This window comes from Symphodus melops, assembly GCF_947650265.1.
Source record: "Symphodus melops genome assembly, chromosome: 2".
In the NCBI taxonomy this organism is placed as follows: domain Eukaryota; kingdom Metazoa; phylum Chordata; class Actinopteri; order Labriformes; family Labridae; genus Symphodus; species Symphodus melops.
The window spans coordinates 28,598,173-28,617,043 of NC_136692.1; the positions used below are offsets into that span (position 1 = coordinate 28,598,173).

Genomic DNA, 18,871 nt, shown 5'->3' on the forward strand with positions numbered 1-18,871 from the left:
CTGTTGCTCGCAGAGGATTGGCTTAGCTCGGAGCGCGTGAGGCTGAGCGGCAGAGGGGGATGGGAAGCTGACCCCTACTCAGCAGGATGGCCTTTACATGGAGTCTTGGCCCTTTGAAGATAAAACCATGGGCCATAACAACACAGCGAAAGGATTAAGTGATGTTAGACCCCTCTAAATTAACCCTGTAACACCCCTTGTTTTAAAATTACAACGTCACCTTTAACCATCCTAAAAAACAATCTGTTATATTTTATCTTATTTCTTACCACATTTACATAGTCATTGGGTCCTATTGTTCAGTCTCACAATGCTATTGGATCTTACATTTGTTTACAAGTCACGCCTTCTGGCCATGAACTCACACAACCTCTCAAGGTTTCCTTCGAACAACAACTATTTGTTTCATTGGACTGGATTCATCAGATTCAAGTAAGTAATATGTCTTTTATATGTTGTTTTGGTTGTTATTACAATGTCTAGAGCATGTACATATGTAGTTATTGTGGAATAGATGCATCAAATTTCATTTAGAGCTTGTTATATAATTGTTGCAATTATACAACACTGGGTGAATGTGGTAGTCAAAATAGCTGGCTTGTTGCAGTGGGCTCAAACAGGTTGTACTACACCACTGCCTGAAAGAGAGTATTTTCTTTATACATGGATATTATACATTCTACCCTTCTGTTGTGTTATGGTCAAGTTTGACTGATTTAAAAGTTTTATTTCTAAAAAATTTAGTTAATTTGATCAGCCTGACCTAAAATTCCATGACTTTGTCCACAAAGAGGATATCAACAGACAATTCAGTTCTGGGGAAAGTAATGTTCCTGAATGTGGGGTGTGGATGTAAGTGGGGGTATGCATGTTTTCCTTTTAGTATGATAATTAGAGCCATTAACCCATTTACATTCACATTTACATTCAGGGTATTTAGCAGACGCTTTTGTCCAAAGCGACTTACCAACGAAAACATTTCTACCCTGAACACCTAGTCCATCTATTCCTTCAGGTTATGTACTACAATATATATATATATATATATATATATATATATATATATATATATATATATATATATATATATATATATATACACATGTTAATTAATTTATATTTTATTTTCAGAATGCAACCAGCAAGGAGAGAGCCACGATACTGTGTGCGGGATGTCATTGAAATGGTCCAAAATGGAGAGAGTGAGGTGGAAATGGAAAGCAGTGACACCGATGAAAGCGATGAAGACTCTGATGAAGATGTCTGTAAAGAAGTGGACAAAGAAAACCAACCACCCATGGACTGTCCAGCTGATAATTACGTGGACATCGAGCCAAAAACAAACAAACACACCATGTCCCGTGACAGGTATCGCTGGCTGAAAAAAGATTTCATCAGTCCCAACACTGATTTTTCTGGTCTGGATATCACAGCAGATGACATTTCCCTCCACACACCATTGGAATACTTCCAGAAGTTTGTGTCCGAAGACATGGTTGAGGCTCTGGCACAAAACACGAATGAGTACAGCTTTCAGGAGCGTGGAACATCTGTAAACACCACTGCAAAGGAAATCGAAAAAATGCTGGGCATGTACCTGAAGATGGGCCTGGTACAAATGGCTGGAACCCGTATGTATTGGGAGACAGAGACGCGGTACTCCCCTGTTGCTGATGTGATGCCACGCAACAGATTCCAATCCCTGTTGACGTCATTACATTTTGTAAACAACATGACAGTATCTGAGACGGAAAAGAAAGACAAACTATGGAAACTCAGACTGTGGCTTGATTCATTCAGAGAGAAATGCCTGCAGGTGGTACCAGAAGAGCACAACTCTGTGGATGAGATGATGATTCCTTTCAAGGGGAAATTCAGCAGCATCAAGCAATATATGCGAGGCAAGCCAAACCCATGGGGATTCAAAGTGTGGGTGAGAACTGGAATCTCTGGCATGATGTGTGACTTTGATGTCTACCAAGGCAGTGTCAACGGAATACGAGCCAAATCTGAACTTGGATTGTCAGGTGAGGTTGTGATGAAACTTGCTTCCACACTTCCAGAAGGTCAGAACTACAAACTGTATGCAGACAAATATAAGTTCCCCATCAAATCCCGTCGCTGGTACATGTACATCTTCTGGCACACCATCATCCTTGCTGTGGTCAATGCCTGGCTGCTCTACAAGCGGGACTGTAAAGCGCTCAAGATGTCTAGCAAACAGACAATGAACAGGAGACAGTTTCAGGCACAGCTAGCATCCTCTCTCATCCTGGTAAACGCAACTCTTCAAACTCCAAAGAGAGGACGGCCATCTTCAGGCAAAGGGAGCCCAGCAACACAGACAGTGACATCAGGAAGCCCTCTGAATGCTCAGAAGAGGCCATCCAAGAGATGTGCACACCTCCCATTGGATGTACGCAACGATCTAGTTGCCCATTTCCCAAGGAAGACAGGGAGAGGACGCTGCAGACACTGCAATAAAGGATACACCAACACACAATGCAGAAAGTGTGATGTTCGCCTTTGCTTTACAGACGACAGGGACTGTTTTTGGGACTTTCACCACCAATGAAAGTCTTCATGACCAATGTCAAGAAAAGAAAAAAAGAGGGGGGAAAAACGTTTTTGAAGAGTTTTATCTTGTTTAATATTTTTTATATTTTTATTGTTTTTAATAAATGACTTCATAAAAATATGACTAATGTGTGATTATTATTAATGTTATACTGTTAGGGGGCAAATGAAGCAATCAACCCTGCAAATTAACCCTTAGTTGTTCTGAAGTGTTCAGACAACAGAAATTCTGCTCCCAACTAAGCCCAATGTTGCAATATTACAACATTTCTCTAAAAACGTACATAAACTTTTTAAAAAAAAAAAAACTCTTTAATTTCTGCATCAAATGCCTCCTAAAACAACATCTGAAAGGTCAAATATTATTTTTTTTTAGGTTTTTCTATATTTGGGTCTTACAGGGTTAAGGATTGAGGAAGTGATTTTCTTAATTTGATCTTTTTAACGCTAACACTATTGTTTAAGGGCGAAGCCTATCGGGTGCCACAGGAATGAGTCCTAAAACCATGAAGTGAGTAAAGCTGGTTCGATTAAGCCAGATCCCGTTTGCGCTTCCACAGCCACCCGTGTCCTATTTGGTAGGCATAGCTGCATCAGCTACGTAGTAGCTTCCCATGATAGCAGCTTATCGCTGACAGCTAACCCACTAATAAATTCAATAAAGGAGAAAAACACAACACTGTCAAAAAAACAACAACACATTGGAAGCCATCCAGCAGTTCATCTACTTTGTCATTAGCATGTGGCTCGCCTTACAGCCTCTAGCCATGTTTTTCAGTGCTCCTGCAAATATTAGGTTAATAAACAACTTATTAATATATGGATATGTCAGCTTTTTACTTCTGTCGACTGCGTCAACGCTTCAAACTATAAAAGTGATTTTCATTTATAAATATTTTCCTACTGAACATAATGCCTACACAAATAGTTAGTCTTTGGCTCAATGTTAAATCTTTTCCTGGATGTCTTTAGTCTATCTAGGTCCGTCCGGTACCACAAACGCAACACCTGATACAATAAAGATCCATGCCCAGCCGTTGTCAATGCACAAGTACCAATGCGCCCAGAGCTGTTGCATTGTCTGTGCAGCCTTGCACCACTACGGGGCTGAATCAAAAGCAGCTGAAATAGCTTCCTTAAATCTAGCTACAGCACTATCAGATAAACTTCCAGAGAGCACTTTTTTGTGAAGAGGACTTAATGCTTGTAAGAAGAAGTCAAAAGTTACTGACACATGATCTAATATCAGAGACTTTTCTTGAAAACTGTCAAGTTATTAATTTCAATGCCATAAGCTAGAACAAGGTCGATGAGTAGGTTTGTTAACATACCCTGGGTGAAGCTTGTAGAGTCAAATAGTGACGTGACATGCATGTCTGATCATCTCACTTTAGCTGACCACATGTCTACTCTTTTCACTTTGACATATCAGTGATTGCACAGCTCTCTGTTGTTATTGCACACTTACAGCTGTCATCACTGTTTTTGCACATTTACATCTCTTACTTCCAGCAAAGTATGTTTACATCCGATTAGACATCCCTGACATTTGTATTTAATTTGTCATATTTTAGACTAAAGTAGTCATGTCAAATCAAATCATTGATGTATATATTTTGTCTTATTCTTGTGTTTTATATCTTTAGTGTTTTTTTTTTGTTTTGTTTTGTTATTTTTACCTTGTATTTATTATTATTTTGTTGTATTGCTGGTGTATGACCACAGTTTCCCAATTTGGGATCAATAAAGTAAATCTAGTTGTCTTTTCTAGAAAACTTATTTATTGAAAATACAAATAAAGGTTTATTGTTAAATTGATGGATTTATCTTCCAAAATAAAGCCTTAATAAGCCCATGAAATTCAAAGCGATGTATTCATTTCCATCTCTCTGCATGGAGTGAAAAAGTAAGAACACTTGTAATAAACTCTTTTGTGGGAGGGGGCGATATTTCGACACGAAGCCGTTTGTTAATCGTCATTAAACCACAGAAGAAGAATGAGACCATGAGAGAGTAAGTGGGAAAAGGAGACGATTGAAAGGTGACATTGTCTGCAGCCCTTCTGTTATAAGGTATCATATTAATTATTTATTTCAGTGTTTCACCTTTTTAAAGCTCACCTGGCTTGTTCAGCTCGGATCAGGTGCCTCCACTCTTCTCATGTGAAGGACGACAGAAAGAGTAAAACAGGTAGAAACACATGTTGTTGAATATGAACACAGCTAGGATTGTTTGGTCCACCTCAGTTGACTGAACATTTTAGTATGGATACTAACTTCAGGATGTTTCTAATGCAGAATGGTTCGGATCCATCCTTTCAGGAAGTGAATTGTATTTCACCATAAAACGTCACTTCACGTGTGCTGCCCTACAAAGCAAAAAGGCAGTAACTGCTATTTTGGTAAAAAATGAGTTGTTATCATTTTCGTGACATTCATTGCATCCTTTATTATGTAACAAAATATCTTGTCTTAAATGTGTATCGTTTTGGAGAAAAACATTTGTTTTAACAGTAACTGCAAAAAGCCCTGGTGAAACAAAGCAAAAACACAGTAAAAGCCATTACTGTTTTCTTGCTTTGTTTCATACCAGTTACTCATGCCTTGTATTACTAGCCTACATCACAACCATGGGACTGCACAGTGATGTCACACAACTTTAATTGAGTCACACAATGCTGTGGTCTATTCCAAAATGACCTGTCCCCATTTGGGCCTTCATGGAACTTGAAATGTGAAATACTTTTTAAGTAGCCATGTCAGCACCAAAACAGATTCTGGGTGAAACACTGACCTAAAATGGTCAAACGGCTTTAGGCGTAGTATATCCATGTTCAGGAAAACAAATGTTTCCAATTATTCTAAATGCAGCATATCTAACACAAGCTGTGATGAAATGTTTTTTGAAGAATATGTAGTTACTGCCTTTTCCCTTGGCATTGTGGCACATTTTTGGCAAGCCATACAAAGCAAGAACACAGTAACTGTAAAATGGGGTAAAATATCAAATAAAATATGATGATTGATATGCACAAAGAACAAGCTCATATAAAGTAACAAAAATGCCACATGTCCAATAATATACCTACAACTACTTAAGCTGGACGAGGTGATAACTTTAGAGTCATTTTTCTCAGTTCTGCACTCTGCGTAGTTACTGCCTTTTTGCTTTGTAGGGCAATGTGACTCCCAAAAAAACAAGCCTGAATTAATTGACATTTTTAATCGAATTAGTCGCCACTGAACTCGCTCCTTTTAATGAACGACACAAGTGTAACTTATGTCTGCATTATTATTAAATCTTTCCCCCTTTAATTAAATGATTTCCATATTCATGTGTGCGTCTTTATAGCTTTGTTTGACTTTATATACAGTATATTATGTTTGTATGTACTGTATGTTATATTATTTTACTTATTAATAATTTTTTTAAACTTTATTTAAAGATCCCAGGCTGCAAGTGTTGCAGATGAAAGTAATCAAACAGTCATACTTGTAGTTCTCCTGCTTTGATTTTTCTTTGTTATTCAGTGTGTTCATGGACATTAAAAGATATAAATATTTTACATGCAAGAAAAAGAAAATTGTATAAATTGTTTCCCCTGTTTAACTGACCTGAGTTATTTCTGTGCAGAAAGGAAACAAAGATGAGGGTTTCCCTGGATCGACTGCAGCAGCTCGCCATCTTCACCAGCCTGCTGAACGGAGCAGTAGTCGGCACCATGTACTACCTTCAGCAGAGTGAGTACAGGGGCTTAAGCTTATGAAGCGAGTCCAACACACTGAGGGTGATTGTTAATTATCTAGAATCACTTCACATTAAACAATCAGACGAAGCTTTTGAATCAGCCCATACTTTCTACTAGCACATTAACATAAATAAGATTCATTTAACCTTCCACAATCACGAGCGAATTTGCTGCAAGTGGATCGTCATATTTCAAAAAAACTCTGAACAAACTACAGAACTATTGAAAATGAAGAACTTTAAGCACACTACAGATTAGTAGTGGCGGTAGGAGCGCTAGTGGGTTTAATGTGTACTCAGTTTAACTTGAATAAAATAAACAGAGTCGTAAGTTGTAGTTTTGATTCCTATAATCAGAAACGCACAAATACCAACAAAAACCAGAGCACAGTTGAAACTACATTGCTCCTTCCACGACCGCCCTTGCATATAATGACAGCGACTTAAAAACACCTGTAGCCACCCTCAGCCTGCACAAGGCGACACACCAGCCTGACCTCTTGGAGTAAACAATCATGGCTCTTACAAGAACAGTACAAGGTGTTTGATGTCACACAGTGGATGTGACTTTGGACTCATCAGCTGAGCTGCCCGAGAGTTTTTTTTGTTTATTTTTCAGTGAAAAAGGACATTCAAAGGCACATACATCACAAGCTCTTTGCTTGTGTTGTACTTACTGTCGGGCGTACGTCGCTTTTGATAAAAAGTGTCTGCTAAGTCAATTGTACATCAGTGATGGCTCTTAACTTTTTTTTATTTTTTATTTTTTCCAATACTGTGACTCATAAAACTTCAGTGAAAGTAAAAAGAGTTGAAATGTTGATTTTTAATCTCTATTATGTACTTCTGTGTCCGCTTTCTATTAGAGAAATTCAGTGAGGCAGACTACCACCGCCTGGCTCTGCAGAAATTAGAAGACTGTCCGGTTGCCATGAAGAGCCTGGGGGCTCCGCCTTTAAAAGTCCACAACATCCATCTAACTGACACTCACAACCGAGTAGACCTGCGCACTTCACAGGTACTAGTGGTTTGTTAAGTCATCTTAGTATTATTCTTTATTGTTGTGTTTTATATTTAATCTTAAACCAGACTCTCGTTGGTGTTTGTTGGGCTCCTTCGTCCTTGTGATTTCTTTAAGATGTCACAGCTGTATGAAATCACAGGGGAACATCTTTTAGCCTTTCTTTGTTGTTTTTCCATTCAGTAACTGATTTACAGTAACATCAGAGATCTCTTTCAAAGCATGAAGATTGTCAATTTTTTACCAGTTAAAATTAGTTCCATTGAAAAACCTTAAAGACTCTGGAGGGTTTCAAGTATCCAACAATATGGCACCAGCAGGATGGCATCTAACAAGGGGCTATTTTGCACCTTTTGGCTCATCATAGTAACGGTGCTGTAACGACTTCCTGTTTCAGCTTTGATGGTAAAGTACAACATCACTGCACTTTTGTAAGGCTGGTTTCACTTTCAAAAAACTCCCCGATTACTCAGTTGATGATACAAAAGAGTAAAATCAGGTTCTTGAGACACACTTAATATTGATTTTATTTTGGGGCTTCTTAAGCCTTTATTAAGAGAAAAGAAAGTGAATTGATTTAGATATTGGGTAATTGATATGTGGGAAATGTGCAACAGGACGGATTCAAACCCTGGACACCACCTTCAAGCACCATCACAGCGTCATGTACAGGTTCATGTTGGTGTGGTTTGTGTTGCAGTTAAAGATTCCTGTGACTGGGTCAACAAATGGAGGTTATCTGTATACTTCTTCCATCAGAGATCCTGACACCAGCAAGTGAGTACTTTAGGAACTATCCAAGGTTTAGTGCATTCTTAAACAAACGTTTCAAATCTGTCAGGTATGTACTGGACTTTTTTGTTATGAGAGTTTTTTTTTGTTTTTTTTCAATAAAAGGTCTTTGAGTCATTCAGTTGTATTTGTTGGTTTATTGTGCTCTTGCAAATAGAAGGAACAAAGCCACAGAGTGAAAGAGCAGTCTGCAGCAACGCTCAGACAAGGACGTTCCCTCTCTGCACTATATAGACATTCATTTTACATCGCTCCCACTGTGGCTATGCTAAGATGAAAAGGAAGCACCGGGTATGGACAAAACAGAAGAAGGAAAACCATGGACATAAAGATCAAAAGTCCATTACCCTGGGACCTTTTGAATATTTAACATGTTCCTTTCCTTTTTCCTTTTTTCTGTTGTTTGAGTGTTATTTAGGTGGTGGGTATTGTAAATGTTGTGTGGTTTAACTTACTACCTTTAGCTTTTATAAGTTTGTTTTTTATCTTTAACACATGAATATTGAAACAAATAAGACTATGAAGATATTTGCCAAACAACCGCTTTTAAGAAACAAGAAAGGCGTTGGCGTCTGAGTCTTATGAGAAAAAAAAAAAGAAGCCAATTCAATCTGGGGAGGCAGTTTCCCCAAAGGTGTCAAGGTCCTCCTCTAAACATCATTTTCTGTTATTATACTCTTTAGTATGCAACTCTCATTACACGTACAGCCCAATATTGAGAAATGTTGTACTCCAACCGACACAGCTCCTCATATCATAACACACTTTCCTACGATGTTATCAAAATAAAATGTGCAGTGCTTCGTCCCCAACCTCTCTGACCCTTTGTGCTCCCTGCAGTTGGAGACTGACAGAGGCAGTTCTGAAGCTCCGAGAAGGAGAGACCATCGACCTGCTGAGTTCTCCATCAGTTGCAGACGACACACAGGAGCTGGACACAGGCCACTGGCAATGACTGAATATAAAAGGCCACTGGCAGCCTGGCAGCATACATGGTTAACACAGCAGGAGTCGTCTTTACACCTGCCTTTGGATATCAACATGAGTTGGGAGGGATTGTGTGCATCTCATCTAACCTTAAAGGGATACTTCACCCATTTACATGAAGCTGTGTATCATTAGACACATGGTAGTAGTGTTGAATGGTCGTGAATCCAGCCCTCATTTTGCCCTGAGATGAGAAAAATGCAATATGACGCTTTTTGCATCACATGAAGAAAACTTTCAAGGAAAGAAAAACATATTTTTCTCGTCTCAGGGCAAAATGAGGGCTGGATTCACGACCATTCAACACTACAACCATGTTTCTAATGATACACAGCTTCGTGTAAATGGGTGAAGTATCCCTTTAAGTTAAGTCTGGAGTATGTAGGAAATGTACAGAGCTGTAGAGTTATCCAATGTTTTCACCGTTCAACACACAACCAGTTTTACAATCAAGTTTGCTAAATTGTTAGCAAAGTCAATCGACATGTCCAAAAGCTGAAAAGGACAAACATAGCAGAGGTGAACATACTACTGTTATTAAATGGAGCTTGACTTAACTGTGTGTAAGTGAGAGACCTAAACCTACAAAGAGAGAGAGGAAAACATCCTATGTTGAGGTCTAATTCACTTAATGATGCAGATATGAGTGTCTTTGACCTCTGTAGCATTTTGGAGTTTGAGCAGGTACTCATGACACTGGTTACACAAACACACTTGTCTCAATTTCGATTAAAGAATTTGATTCTGACATGTTGCACTGACTGTTTTGTTATTCATGTTTTTTTTTTTAATTAATTCCCTTTCAAGTTGGGATGTTTCACATTATGCAATAATTGGTGGACAGAATTGCCACTTTTATCTTCTTTACATTTTGAAACCTTTTTATAATTGAAGTCGAGATGTGCTGATGAAGCCTTTTGAATCATTAGGGCTTTAAACTCTTGTACTTGTAAAGCTTATTGCAGCCTTTTAATGCCGGTCTGAAGCAATCCTTTCACTGATGTCTCATGTTAGAACTGATAAAGCCCAATATGCATGCAGTTTACGAAATAAAACTACTGCTGCTGCTGCGTTATTGTTGTAAATATTAGCGATAAGCTTGCAATAAGCAATCATCTGAACAAATTCTTCACATCTGTCGAAGCGTGTTTGAAAGAGTCAGAGAGGGTTTGTTTGAGACTTTGAACACGTTCTCCTTCCTGTTCTGATAGAGATGACCAGGACATACATGCCATTCCCAAAAATAAAGTATCGGTATGTAGCCTACCGGAGTTCTTTAAGCTTCTTGTTTAAATGAACATTGTGTAGAAATTAGTCTGCGTGGGCTCCAAGTTTGTTCAGCATCTTTACTTCCTTTCGCTCCTATATTGTTGAAACTCCAAGACATGTTGCCATGGGAACGTAATATGCCCAGAAAACCGCTCAACCAATCAGAGGCGTGGGGCGACACAGTAGATTTACATATCGACTGGACCCCGTCGCCCCCTCCCATCTTTAGCGTCTTTGGAGGACAGCACGTAGACGAAGCAAGAGCAAACAATAGCCCTGAAATACTTGGCAACTCTGTCCTCTATAAAACCATAAATATAATGGAAGCACAAGAATCAAGACTCTCCCAGGCAATTTAACCCTCCATAGCCCAGTAGTTTCTCCCCCACCACTGCTTTGTCTCATACATTATGCTCTCGGCCAGATAAATGTCAGTATCATAAACTATAGATTCTTGTTTACTTTTTTTGTTCCATCTTGATGTAATGGTCTGCAAAACCCACGACCTACAGATACTGAAGTGCACACCCACCAGGCTCATGGTCCTTCAATGGGTATACTGGTTTAATTGTAGATATTTCTGACTCAAAGTGCCTGTGTGAATCCTGGATATCCACATGAAAAATTAAAAACCTTTTTCAAGGAGTTTTTTAAAAGGAGGATTACGGAACATTCATAGTAGCTAATGATTTGATTTTTTACAGGTATTGCATCGGCCTACGTAAAGTTTGTGTCAAAGCGGACACATCGTTTAGGGTCCCACTCATTCGTTATTGCATATGTATGCCTGTGAGTACATGACAATTGCAGCATCCTGAGTAATAGACCAGCTCTAAAACTAGGATTGATATAACCAAACAGGAGACAATTTTAAATCTTTACCACATCAATTTTTACAGCAATAACCAGGTTTACATCCTGGTACACAAAAAAGGTAAAAAAAAAATAAAAACAACATATGGGTTACACACATGACTACTGTAAGACACATATTCAGCTTTTATTTAAAGCGTTATTCACACCAGTACTTCACCACCAATTTTTAAATTATAAAGGGGAGTACACCTGGTTTAATTAAAATGTGAAGTCCCATCAGGCGTTGAACTGCATGTAGGTCTACATAAACTGTTGAATGTGGATAATCACATACTTCAAGCAATAATGAACGGGCTCAGTGACGCTCCAGATAATAATTATCCTGTTTGTATAAAATATAATTCATCCTCTTTAAGCACGTCAGAATAATTGATGCAACATATGAGGATGTTGTCTTGTATTTATAATGGGAAATGTTTGTTTGTAGTGTCACTTAATGACAATGGTTCATGTTTCTAGCAATGCACCGAGTATAATCTCATTCTACAACACTTGTTCTGCTTAATCCGTCTCATAGATAGGATAACAGATGTTTAAGCAGAACCATTCACTTAGTCTAAAACACACAAATACTACTGTATGGGACAATTAGTATTTATGTCACATCATTTACGAAATATAGAAAATGTAACTTCACCGTAAAGTCAATTTAATTGCTGCATCTCATCAAGTCGGATTAAGATATTTCAGATTGAGATTCATCAAATACATACAATTTGTGCATGTGTGTAGTAGGACAGTTGTCTTTAGTGAGAGGTAGGTGGCTCTTAAAAGAGCCGTTGTGGTTGTTTGTTGTGAGATAGTCTAAGCTCTCTCTCCTCGGATCCTTCTGGCCAGCTGGATGTCTTTGGGCATGATGGTGACCCTCTTGGCGTGGATGGCGCACAGGTTGGTGTCCTCGAAGAGACCGACCAGGTAAGCCTCGCTGGACTCCTGCAGAGCCATGACGGCGGAGCTCTGGAAGCGCAGGTCGGTCTTGAAGTCCTGAGCGATCTCTCGGACCAGACGCTGGAAGGGCAGCTTGCGGATGAGCAGCTCGGTGGACTTCTGGTAACGACGGATCTCTCTGAGAGCCACGGTACCGGGCCTGTAACGATGAGGCTTCTTGACGCCGCCGGTGGCCGGGGCGCTCTTACGGGCAGCCTTAGTGGCCAGCTGTTTCCTGGGGGCTTTGCCTCCGGTGGACTTACGAGCGGTCTGCTTGGTTCTTGCCATTTTCTCTTCTCCTTCTTCTAAGTGTAAGAAAAAGTATGATAAACCCGGCAGATGAGAGCTGCTCTTAAAGCGGAGGAGCGGAAGTGAAACTGTGACGTCGCTTCAGAGCTCTGGCCTCTGATTGGTGACGGGCTGCTCCACGCGCACAGCTCCGCGGGGGGGCGCGAGCCCCTACCTCAATCTCCGCTGCTGATTGGAGAAAAGAAGTTCAAACTGTCCGTTAAACGTTGAAGCGGGCCGCCTCTTTTCTGATTGGTCCAGCCGGACGACCCGCGCGCTCCGTGGATATATAAAGCCGGTTGTGGCCGGTATTGAGCATCATTTCTTTGAGACTAGTTCAGAAAAGATTGACTGAAAATGAGTGGAAGAGGTAAAACCGGAGGAAAAGCCAGAGCAAAGGCAAAGACCCGCTCTTCCAGGGCCGGACTCCAGTTTCCGGTCGGCCGTGTTCACAGGCTGCTCCGTAAAGGAAACTATGCCCAGCGTGTTGGAGCCGGTGCTCCCGTCTATCTGGCGGCCGTGCTGGAGTATCTGACCGCTGAGATCCTGGAGCTGGCTGGAAACGCTGCTCGTGACAACAAGAAGACCCGTATCATCCCCCGTCACCTGCAGCTGGCTGTCCGTAACGATGAGGAGCTCAACAAGCTGCTGGGAGGAGTGACCATCGCTCAGGGAGGCGTGCTGCCCAACATCCAGGCTGTCCTGCTGCCCAAGAAGACCGAGAAGGCCCCCAAGAAGTAGATGCTCACAACCAGATCCAATAAACACAAAGGCTCTTTTAAGAGCCACACACTATATGAACAGACGTGAACTCCTCTAACACATGGCAGGTGATGACGTTAAACCGTAAGAAATTATACATATCACATATGTGTTCAAAACACATGTAGGTGAAAATGTCACATCTTGTTCAATAATACAAACTATACCATAGTACTATCACACTGAACTATACATTTTACTTATTTGGAAACTAAAGATATCAAAGGAAGTTGTCAATGGAGGACTAACTCAATATAAACATGTACATACTGTTGAGATGAATAAATCAGCACAGGATAAATTACTTTCCGAGCGCCTCTGTGTGATACTGTAGTTGGTCTCTGTTAACAGACTGTGAGAGCTGTAGTAACAGGGAGTGGTTTCATCAGAACTGAAATGTTTCACTTGATCTACTGTACAGAGGATGAAACGCTGGAGCATCTCTTCATCCACTATAATCGTACAAATCAAGTCAGATTAAAAATAGATGTTGGTTTTAATGCCAATAATAAATCTGTTGTGTTTTGTCTGAGTCCTTCACTGATGACAAACGGAGACTGTTCTGGCTGCTGATATCAACAACAATTAAGAAAACTACAGCAAAAGTTATTAACCAGCACGTGATGTCTAGTGACCATGTTTACAGTAATGTGTGTTACCTCAGGAGGAGTAAAACCATCAACCTGAAAAAAAGTCCATTACCCTGGGACCTTTTGAATATTTAATACCATTTCCCCCCTTAATGTTATTTAGGTGGTAGGTATTGTGAATGTCGTGTTGTCTAACCCACTACATTTAGTTTGTATGTTTATTGAACTTAAAACATAAATATGGAAACAAAACAAAAATAAGACTGAAGATTACTGCCAATAACCACTTGAAAGAAACAAAGTATTTGGTGTCTGAGTCTTAAAGATATATATATATATATATATTACATGTTACATGTAACATATATCTGCAATAACAATTGTCTGTAAACTGTATGTCAGCAATTCAAGGAATTAACGGGCCATAAATGCAACCTCTGAATAAATCAATTAGTACGTTTTAGTTTAGTGTTTAGTGATGGGATTGTGGATTCTGATTAGTGCGCTTACTGCACAAGATCATTTGACTTGGCTTCACCAAAATGGCTCTTCATTGATAATTGCTGTGTACACATTTATCACTTGTATTATTCAACACATCCTTTTTACTGAAGTATTCAAAAGTAAAGATTACACATTGGAACAAGAATAAATGACTGCAGGCTGTTTTCATTGCATTTACAGATCATATAGAGAGACTTATAAAGCTATAAAAAAACACCCAAATGAATGCAATTAATACTCTGCTACACAGATTCAATAAAATGAAAAGGTTATTTGTGGCTGTGGGGCAATTAAAGGCAGACAGAGCAGTAAATGAATGACAGTGCAGCTATACTAAAAGTTTAACAAAAGATAAAGTGTCAAGCAAAGAATAACGTGTCAAGATGCAGCATAAGGTTAAAATACTAAATTACAAAGTTAGATAGAAAAAAGTGGACAATGATTGAACTAAATATGTAAACAAATTTATAGTGCAGTAAATAATATATATACAATAGAGCTATGTCCATTCTCTGTATTGCACTTTTTAGTATCTGTATAACTGATATTTGCTCTTTATCTATCAATACTGCTTACTTACAACTTTCATTACTTGTTTTTGCACATGTTCATCTACTCCACTCAGTTAAACATGACGTACAAATGTCGTAGTAAACGTGTCACTTGTTTGACTAGTTGTAATGTTTAAGTTAAATCCTGGTTTATATACACGACTCTGAGCTTTTCTACTTTGTATTTCATGTGGTTTTGTTTTGTTACTGACATTGTGCATTTAATGACCTGCTGCTGCAACAGCAAAACTTCCCAGCCTGGTATCAGTACAGTGCATCAATCTATACATCATAACACTTGTTAAAATGTTGAAGACAGTACAACATAATTATATTCTGAATGAAACTGTTTGACAGTAGTATTCAACACCAGGGTGTTGTCTAAGTAAACTATATGAATTTCCCTCAGGATCAATAAAGTATCTATCTATCTATCTATAGTTACAGTGCATTTATAATATCTACGTAGAAAAGAACATAAAAAATTGCCACATAATGTACTCAGGAATGAGCTCTTGTATTGAGGTGGGTGGCTCTTAAAAGAGCCGTTTTTTGTGTGGTCGTTGACTGACAGCTCACTTCTTCTTGGGTGCTGCCTTCTTGGTTTTGGGTTTAGCAACCTTCTTAGCGGGGGATTTCTTGGCTGCTGGAGCCTTTTTCACCGTCTTCTTGGGGCTCTTTGCTGCTTTCTTGGGACTCTTTGATGCTTTCGCTGCGGGTTTCTTGGCCTTCTTTGGGGACTTCTTAGCGACTGCTGGTTTCTTGGCGGCTGCTGGTTTCTTTGCTGCCTTGGGCTTCTTGGCCGCTGCAGGTTTCTTAGCTGCGGGCTTCTTGGCTTTAACGGGGGCTTTCTTAGCTACCGCTTTCTTGGGCTTCTTCTCCTCGGCCTTCTTGTTCAGCTTGAACGAGCCGGATGCTCCGATCCCCTTGACCTGGATCAGAGTGCCCTTAGCCACCAGGCTCCTGATGGCGATCTTGACGCGGGCATTATTCTTCTCCACATCGTAGCCTGCGGCGGCCAGAGCCTTCTTGATGGCGGCCGTGGACATGCCGCTCCGCTCCTTTGATTCGGACACAGCTTTCACGATGAGGTCGCTGACGCTGGGGCCGGAAGACTTCTTCGCCTTGGTGACCTTCTTCTTGGCCGCTTTGGCCGGGGCCGGTGCCGGTGCTGGAGCAACTTCTGCCATATTTCTCTCGGAGTGTCTCTCTCACAGGAAGTGGATCAACTGGTGCAACTGCTGCTCGCGAGACTGTGTTTAAACACACCATGAGAACCGTAGAGACTCAACCCCACGCCGCGTCTCCTCTGTGCGTGTTAAAATGGATCCACTTGTGTTTTCTGTCGTTGATAAAAACAGTCCAAACTAAATGTTTAAGCCGTGCAGGAAGCTCAGCTGTGAAGGAGCTCAGAGCGGACATGTGTCTCTTCATATTAAAGTCATGTTGAGCTCTGCTGCTCCATCGTTTCTCTGATTAGAGCCTCCAAACCTCACACATTCACCGTCCTGATCAGCTCTGCTCAGCAGCTTTTCACGCTAATTTCTCCTAAAAATGGTTAAAAACACATCACAGCTCCGTCAAAAGTCGGTTTCCCGTTGCTGCAGATGTTTGTTCATAAACTCGGAGTAAAAAGAAATATCTGTTTATCATCAGTTTGAAATAAAATCGCGTTTTTGTGATGGCAGCAAACACACTGATGATGAGATCTGTGCTGCAGTTTGTTCAGGCTGCTCACTGACACTGTGAACATTTAATCTTTTATTAACAACATGCAATACAATAAAACCTAATCTTATGCAGAGAAACCAGTTTAAATTGACTAATCCTAGCTGTAGAGAGCAATTAATTTATAAGCTGCCATGTTTATATAGTAAGGAAAAACAGCTAATAATAACCCTGTTCTCGCCTGATTCAAAAACTTATGGCTATAAACTTTATAAATATATATAAATTTAAAAATTTAAATTCAATTACTTCATAAAATACCTATTAGAGGAAACAAGTTCAGGATTAAAACTATAACATATCTTCAATGATCATTAAAGAACAAAATGATGAGCTCATTTTTAAAAGAAAAGCACACATTATGAGCGTTAAACATTTTTCACAGCTTTTTCATGTTTGAAAATTGAATTTTTTTTATTGATTGTTCAAACAAAATCAATCAATTCATCATCAATTAATTAAATTGACCAGGAACTACATAAATGATTCCATAAATTAAAAAATAAACAGGACAACTTCAGCTTTAGTTGGGCGTTTTATTGAAAAACCAAATTGCAGATGAAATGAATTTGGTAAGGAATATATTGCCAGGATTCGCTATGACCAAATTATGAGTAACAAATACACTGTTACTATCACTAGATGGTCATAACACACTTAAACATACCTCCAATTAATGAGTGATCAAAGATTTGAGTTCTCAGGGATCTGTTTCTGTCAGTGAAATAAGCAAAGATTTGACACAGCTGAAAACATACAAGAGCATCTCCAGTTTATTTTAATTAGTGGAAGGATTTGTTTGCACATATTCTCCCATTTGTGGGATGAACCAAAACATTTAGGTTTTTAAATTCATTTTAAGTAATTTTAACACATTGCACATTATTCATTAACATGTCATCCATGGACAACAAGAAATTGAATATTTAGTTGGTTTGATGTTCAGTGTTAGAAGCCAAACACTGATATAACGTTTCTTTGGAGTGACTTTATTTTTACAGTCTATGATTCAAACATTATAAATACACTAATTTTAGCTTACACACATTTATGTTTATTTTGTGGCAAAAGAAGTTTAAACCATATTTCAAATGGCACATCATGTATTCCTTGAGCATAAACTAGGATTTTACATTTAAAAATTATTAACACTAAGCGTCAACCTCTGGTGTTCAAAAATGAAGCTAAAGTGGAGGTGCAAAATCCTGCAATATGTTGTCGAGGGGAGCCCTGGAAGTCAGTCACACACCCTGTTCAGAAAAGCCTTTTTTTTACAGCAACCTGGTACAAACATCCCACATAGGTCTGTTTAACTATTGTTAATAATGGCACACGAAACAAGGGTAATTTCATGTTTCCAACACATCTGTTTTGATATTAGGATTGGTATCTGTTATACATATAGTCGTTAGCCAAAATGATTGACATGCGGTTTTGTATCGGGCTTAAAACCTGCCTCAGCTCCAGCTTTCAGCCTGTCCGGATTTGTCATTCATATTTACCATCTTATGGACTAAAACATGTTTGAATGTCTGAGCCTCAAGATCAACATTTTTCCACAAGCTAAAGAAGAGTAACATGATAGATAGATAGATAGATAGATAGATAGATAGATAGATAGATAGATAGATAGATAGATAGATAGATAGATAGATACTTTATTGATCCCGAGGGAAATTCAAGAAGAATCACAAACACCATCACTTTTAACCTTCGTCTTGTGTTAGGGTCGGCACCGACCCGTTTTAGTTTTTAAATGCATAAAAGAACCACGTAACTTTTTTTTTTTTTTTGCATCAAGGCTTTTTGACTTTGTCAGGAACCTCTATTTCAACAAAATCAAACTTTTTTTTTAGTTTTCACTAAATTATAAAATGGTCTGGTTAAAATTATGACCTTGGTGTTGTTAGGGTCGATTTCGACCCAGTTATAAAAATAAGATTATAAAGCAATAATTAGAGCCAAAATTGAACACACTGACAGCCAGCTCCTCTCCCAATCATGTGAGCTTTAGGGGATTCTCATTTTACCTTGTTATCCAGTACAAAAACAAAACAAACAACGACAGGCATTTCCAGACATGTGAGGTCAATTCAGTATAGAGTTGGTGACTTGCAGAGTGCACATCTCCAATTTGCAGCATGCAAAAATGAAAAAAAGATTTACAGTGAGAGAAGTTCTGGATAATATTTTTGCTGAAAATGAGGGAGAGGACACAGAGCCGCATAGTGATACGGATGAACAGGTTTCTG

The 18,871-nt window shown here is 39.2% G+C and overlaps 4 protein-coding genes across 6 annotated transcripts; 2 read left to right on the forward strand and 2 right to left on the reverse strand.

Moving 5' to 3' along the window:
* Positions 1 to 4,552: 4,552 nt before the first annotated feature.
* coa1 (cytochrome C oxidase assembly factor 1) lies at positions 4,553 to 9,872 on the forward strand. Of its 3 annotated transcripts, none has more exons than XM_079337957.1 (5): positions 4,553 to 4,649; positions 6,211 to 6,317; positions 7,191 to 7,342; positions 8,046 to 8,122; positions 8,978 to 9,872. In XM_079337957.1, exons 2-5 carry the CDS (start codon positions 6,224 to 6,226, stop codon positions 9,090 to 9,092), a joined length of 438 nt encoding a protein of 145 aa, XP_079194083.1. In that variant the 5' UTR covers positions 4,553 to 4,649; positions 6,211 to 6,223; the 3' UTR covers positions 9,093 to 9,872. The 3 variants fall into 3 exon arrangements, with proteins under 3 accessions (XP_079194083.1, XP_079194084.1, XP_079194082.1); XM_079337958.1 differs by lacking the exon at positions 4,553 to 4,649 and adding an exon at positions 4,680 to 4,767; XM_079337956.1 differs by lacking the exon at positions 4,553 to 4,649 and adding an exon at positions 4,703 to 4,779.
* Positions 9,873 to 12,015: 2,143 nt separating this feature from the next.
* Positions 12,016 to 12,527, reverse strand: LOC306820064 (histone H3.2-like). Its single transcript, XM_079337718.1, has one exon. It carries the CDS (start codon positions 12,482 to 12,484, stop codon positions 12,074 to 12,076), a length of 411 nt encoding a protein of 136 aa, XP_079193844.1. The 5' UTR covers positions 12,485 to 12,527; the 3' UTR covers positions 12,016 to 12,073.
* A 267-nt stretch (positions 12,528 to 12,794) lies between these two features.
* LOC306820180 (histone H2A-like) lies at positions 12,795 to 13,279 on the forward strand. Its single transcript, XM_079337948.1, has one exon. It carries the CDS (start codon positions 12,842 to 12,844, stop codon positions 13,223 to 13,225), a length of 384 nt encoding a protein of 127 aa, XP_079194074.1. The 5' UTR covers positions 12,795 to 12,841; the 3' UTR covers positions 13,226 to 13,279.
* Positions 13,280 to 15,422: 2,143 nt separating this feature from the next.
* Positions 15,423 to 16,137, reverse strand: LOC306819592 (histone H1.4-like). The gene has a single exon (XM_079336978.1). The coding sequence runs from the start codon at positions 16,079 to 16,081 to the stop codon at positions 15,467 to 15,469; it is 615 nt and encodes a 204-aa protein (XP_079193104.1). The 5' UTR covers positions 16,082 to 16,137; the 3' UTR covers positions 15,423 to 15,466.
* Positions 16,138 to 18,871: the final 2,734 nt, after the last annotated feature.